Source organism: Aplosporella prunicola (genome assembly GCF_010093885.1).
Source record: "Aplosporella prunicola CBS 121167 unplaced genomic scaffold K452scaffold_41, whole genome shotgun sequence".
Taxonomy (NCBI): domain Eukaryota; kingdom Fungi; phylum Ascomycota; class Dothideomycetes; order Botryosphaeriales; family Aplosporellaceae; genus Aplosporella; species Aplosporella prunicola.
The window spans coordinates 111,281-117,280 of NW_022983569.1; the positions used below are offsets into that span (position 1 = coordinate 111,281).

Genomic DNA, 6,000 nt, shown 5'->3' on the forward strand with positions numbered 1-6,000 from the left:
CCGTTTCTCGGTCGTCATGTTGCTTTTTTGATTTCGGTACCTGCGTCTTTCTGCACACCGACACTGGGTGTCATTAGTGGCCTAGGGTGAAGATTGCCGCATGAACGGGCTCAGTTTAGACACCACAATCTTCTAAGAAAGCCTTGGGAGGCTAGCACTTAGCTCCTTGAGATCAAAGCAGAAGCCTAGTCGAGCTGTATCCGTAAAATATATATGAGAGTCGAGGAGCACTCGCGTGCTGGCATACTCTAAAGCCTTTCTTTCAAAATCGAAACGACCACGCAGCCAACATTACGAAGAGTGGGCTCGCCAAAGCAGCTACTGGACTGGCTACTCGACGTCAAGAGGGTAGGGGTAGAACGCGGATGCCGCAAGTCAACGTACCTGTCCAGGATTGCTTGTGTCTGTTTGGTTAGTTGCGCGCAAGTCAAGACACTGGTGAATGAACTGACATCGACAAGGTCTTCTTCTGTTTATTCTAAAAGGCAGAGGTTTGCATAATCTACATGCCAATTAACGTCTTTCACCATAAAGGAAGTTCACCGTTCAGCGAAGTCGATCAACCAAGCCTAACTGAGAGCGTGTCGCGTGGGTCTCCTTGGCTGAATGACTCAGACTTTGATTGGCCAGCTTCGCTGAACGGTGAACTTCACTCATGGGTGTAAGACGTTATTTGGGAGCCGATGGGTGAGCGGGCGACGATCGGCAGGGTCTGGTCTGGCCCGGCGCGCGGATCCAACGCCCCAGCTCCTTCAACAACAACGCACGTTACTTACCGCTCCCTCTGCGCTCATCAAGACTTCTTTTTTTGGTTTGGTCCAACACATGACACGACCTTTGGAGTGGACGCATATGTGGCTGTACCGTCTAGCTGGGTCGCTTCACTACCAACTCTTGCTCTGGTTGGACATCTGGAGTACATGGCGAGGGAGACACACATCATCTGGATGCTCCCGAATAACTCTGATACACGGTCCTTCCGATGGAGCCTTTCAGCAGCTCCTTAGGGAGCCGTCGCTCGTGTAGTAGACCATGGACGATAAATGTCGCTGCTGGTACTGCTGCTGATGGACCATCTGCCTAGCAAGCACTTCATCAGCACCTCATTCATTGCCGCTCCACAAGCAAGAGCAACATTGCGGCTGGTCCCACTCTTGAGTTGCACTTTACCGCCTTGTAGCTCCAACAAGGCCCTGTGGATCAGGAACATCCGACAGTTTTCTGTAAGAATACATCAAGTCAATACTCATCCCTTATACCACTGACAAGGCTGGTGTTGAAGCGTCGGTTCAAACTCACCCGGACAACACGGCAGTCCCGAGACCAACTTCCGAGGAGCCCAAAAGTCCTTCAGAATGTCGCCGACCCTTCAATTCTCATTCTCCGGCCTCTCTCTCAAGAGGGAGAACACCGATGAGAGCCTGGACAGTACTCTCTCGAGGAGGAGCACCAACGAAAGTCTTGGGCAGGGCCCTTTTAACTGCTTGGGATGCGGGAAGAGCTTCACAATGAAGAAAAATATGCTCCGCCATTTCGACTGCAGCTGCCCGTCTATTGAAACGAAGCAGAGTTTCTCTTGCCAGGCGCAGGGATGTGGCAAAGAATACAGTCGTAGGGACTCTTTGATGACTCACATAAAAAAAAAGCACGGGGATCAGGAAGACTCCCTAAGGGCTCAGGTCAAAAAGTTGCCCAGCCAGCCTAGGCAACTTTCGGGCTCTGGCTAGCCTGGAGATCATTCAACCACTGGCTTGACGACAACTCTTTCTTGAAAGGCCATCTTTATTTCAACCTGCGCGGGTCGCCATGGGAGTGGAAGGATCGGTCTGTAGCTTTTCGAGGACAAATCAATGATTGAAAATGGCAATTCAACGCATTCTTGGCCGTATTGGTGAGACGAGATGTGTATATTTTCCGAGAAGCCGCAGCCAGCCGTCTGTAATTTTGCATTCTGTGTCGGTGAGAAAGAGACTAGCGGAGACATCTCGCGCAGGCGTCTGGTGGCGCAGTTACTCGCAAGGTACTTTCCAGCCAGTGTGGAGGATAGCGTGGCGCGTCAGTTCGCTGCGGTCGCATCGGTAGTATTCCTTTAGATCGAGCAACCTTCTCGTTAAGAGACTTGGTCCTTGATGACTGTCCAAGCAGCGACGAGGTGCGCGCAAATGCGAGTGAAGGTTGGGTGAGCTCTTTCCTGGCGTTCAACTGCCTGAGGCCCTATCGACAAGGCTCTTCCTGTAATGATTGGTCGTCATAGCGAAGCGGTTGCAGCCAGGTTGGCAGGCGGCCTGGCGGGCTGGATGTTGGTCTCGGAAAAATATCTTTTCCCCGGAGCCGAAGCCGCTTTCCCCACTTTGGATGCGATACGGTGACGTGATGTTGTCCGTCCCATCAACTCCGGACTCAACTGGATTTCCCGACTGCTTTGCGGATTCCATCGGCGCAATGCCATTCATCAATGATGGTCATTCCTTCTATCGGTCTGTTGGCAATGAGGCAAGAGACCGACCGCCTGTGGATGCGAAAAAGAGATCGTAAGCATTGGATACCGGGCTGCTGACATAGTTGAAGACGCGCTGGCTCTACCGACCTTCACTCGCTCTGCAGACCCTGAAAGGACCACACGGTTGTTTTCGCTCCTTGTTTTATAGTGTCGAATAGGTAGCCAGATACCAACCGATGCGACGCGCGGCTCCCGACCGCTCCAGCCTTATACCTACCTTCCGGGTTACCAGTTTGTGGGGTGTATACGATTTTCGGCCTTTGGCCAGGAGGTCTTGGAACTCAATGCGCGAGTATTGAAACCGTGCAGAATTTCTATCAACCGGTACAAAGGACTCGACTAGGCCCGCTAGGCATTCGTTGGCAAAGCAGCAAGTGTCCGGAATTGCTGAACATCAATAACAAGCTTGCTCGTGTGTCGGAACAACATGTTATATTCCTGATGGTGGGGAAAGTGAGGTCTTGCCGTATCGACACCTTGATACCTTTGAAGGGGTTATCAGGCGTGAGAGCCTAGCACACAAAGGATGTCAAGATAGTCTTTTTAAAGTAAAGTGACCTGGTTCTGATGACGAGTGTCTTTGGAAATACGGTTGACAATCTCGAAATGTTGACATTTGGGTTAGACGCTGTTATGCACATTGGGTCTAACCAATGGGACTTTTGGTAGGTTCTCCATTCCTTCAAACTTATTTGACAGTCCTTGGCCTGTCTTTCGACATCACGGACCATCAAGTCATTTCATCCGTGCCATGCAGATCTTTCTGCTTGGTTCCCATCCTAAGCTTTTTCCATACCGTAGCCTTAATCGGCAGCTATCATGCTCAATCATGATATATCTTTGAGGTAGAAAACTGTTATGAATTTGAAAGGGTTGTAATGAAGATACTTTCTCGCCTCTGTTAGAATACCGATAGAGCCAGATTTAAATTGGCTGACACGTGTACAGCCCCGCGAAGCTTATATATACCTCGTATCTCACCTGGCTGCCTTCCATCAGTCATAACCGTTGCAACTTCAACGACAACAACCACTTTCAGCCATCACCTTAGGAACTCAAACGTCCATAGAGACGTAGACGCTTTGGCCGATAAAGCAGAGTTATGAAAGAGTCCATCCACAGCGGCTGTCTGCGACCTAAACAGAACTCACCAAATGCTTGTCTATGCGGTACAGTGCGGAACACCCGAGAATCGTTCGGTGCCAGCTTATTTGTTGCGTATGTTCAAGGAAAAGTATCTGAGCTAACGAAGGCCGTTCTGGCGAAAGACTATGTACACAGTCACTCCATTTCCTGTGGTTTGAGTCGATCAAACATGCTGCCAGAGAACACCTTTTGTCAGCAGTGTAAGAGAATACTACTCAACGAGAAGGAACACGGAGGCTATTTGGAATTCTCAACCTCTGGCCGCGGCACAAAGGAACTCGAATTTTCACGTTCGAAATTGCGTCTAAAATACGAGAGGAGCGACGTATTCCCGAGCCTTCCATCCCTTTCAGCAGGAGCGAAATCCAACTGCCAGTTCTGCCAGCTCTTGAAAACATCGTTGACAGGAATCCTCGGCGATGACCTGCAGAAGCCAGCTGGACCGGTCGTTGTTAGGATTGGTGGGCTGCAGTATTGTTGGGAAGATGGATTGCAAGGTCTCGAGGTAGGCTTTTTTTGCGACCGTGAAGGTTTCACCAACGACAGCTCGGTCAAGTTTTACCCGATATCGGCATATCCAGGTAAGATGGCAACGAGCTTGCATGATTTTTGCAATAGCTGACCACGCCAGGTTCCTGTTCACAATACTTGCAAATCTCAAATAGCCCAAATTACCCGTGTTTGATGTCACAGAACGGATTACTGCTATCTCCACAAGTTTCTAAACGAATAGAAGGCTGGATTGGACAATGCCTGAAGCATTGCGACCCGGAAGCGAAACCTATGGGCTTACCGACAAGGCTTCTTGACGTCGGCAACATGAATGGACGCAAGGTCCGATTAGTTGTTACCAGTGATAAAATGTTGCAAGGTAAATCGGGTCGATCATGGAGGTATTCCGCTCTTAGCCATTGCTGGGGAGACCGGAGCATTCATAAGCCTCCACTCAAGACCACAACAGAGAACCTTAGTAAAAGGCTCGCTGGAATTCCTTTCCTGGACTTGCCAAAAACCTACCAACACGCTATTATAGTCTGTCGGAGCCTGAACATACAGTATCTCTGGATCGATTCGTTATGCATCATCCAAAATGACAAGGCAGACTGGGAAACGGAATCGCCAAAGATGGCGCAATATTACGAGCATGCGTACATCACCATCATCCCAGCGGCGGCTACTTCATGCAATGATGGGTTTTTGGATCGCCCCATCACGCAGAGCCGTCCAGTCAAGGTGGAATTTCAATCGTCACTAAAACGAAACACTCGAGGCGCATACTTTATCCATGGCGAGTCCACAACAGAGCCGAGATTTTCTCAGTTTTACGACGACATAGCGAAAAGCAAATGGGGGACCCGCGGATGGACGTTCTGTGAAGGGTTATTTTCAACACGACGTGTTTATTTCGGCAAAAATACCATCCATTGGGGCTGCAGGAAGTTCTATACGTCTGAACTTAGCAACATTCTGGACGACGCAGAGGAACACAACCTCCAATCCCTGATCGAGGAGCAAGATCAGGATCAATTTCATGACGGTAATGTCCTATCAGTTTGGTACGCACAGTATCTGGAGTACTCCTGCCGACAATTCACAAGAAGTCAAGATCGGCTTCCAGCGATATCGCCGTTGGCTAAAGTCATGGCTCAACTTACTGGAGATACCTATCTCGCTGGATTGTGGCAATCTGATTTGCATGTTGGGCTCTTATGGTATGCGGATAGTTTTGAAGGGCCTTTAATCCTTCCTCGAGAGAAAGAGGCGTCGTACATAGCTCCTTCTTGGAGCTGGCTTGCTCGAGCGAGAAATGCGGAGATCAGTGACTACGCTTTGACGCACAAAACGCAGTCTCTTCTAATAATACTCGGCACTCGAATCACTCCGGACGGTATAAATCCGTATGGCAGAGTACTGGACGGTTCTATTGAAGTTGATGGCTACACCTCCGAGCTTCCCAGAGATATGTTCATCGGATCCATCCATCAAAGAGGAACAAACTATCGAACGACAAGATTTCAGGGCCATGAAGTCGAATGCTCCTTGGATGAACCACTTGGAATGCAAGTTCAGAGCTATGTTCTACTTGTTGTCAGGAACGGCCTTTGTCTAAAAGATACTATATACGGAGAGAGCGAAGACATTGACGAAGACAATGCTCATTACGCTGTATCTGGACTTGTTCTCATTCCGAGTGGTCAACGAGAAAATGCATACTGTCGTGCAGGCATCTTTCAGTCATTGAGAAATAACATTGAGGAGAAATCATTTCTCATCACTTGTAAAAGACGCACCTTGATACTCATTTAGCTAACAGCTATTGTAACCGGCTTTTTTTTTTTTTTTTTTTTTTTTTT

General features: G+C 48.9%; 1 protein-coding gene across 1 annotated transcript; it reads left to right on the plus strand.

Annotated features, from left to right (window-relative positions):
- Window positions 1–3,602: 3,602 nt before the first annotated feature.
- K452DRAFT_312990 (uncharacterized protein) lies at window positions 3,603–5,953 on the plus strand (the record flags this gene model as incomplete). Its single annotated transcript, XM_033543612.1, has 3 exons — window positions 3,603–4,151; window positions 4,193–4,227; window positions 4,312–5,953. 3 exons carry the CDS (start codon window positions 3,603–3,605, stop codon window positions 5,951–5,953), a joined length of 2,226 nt encoding a protein of 741 aa, XP_033392425.1.
- Window positions 5,954–6,000: the final 47 nt, after the last annotated feature.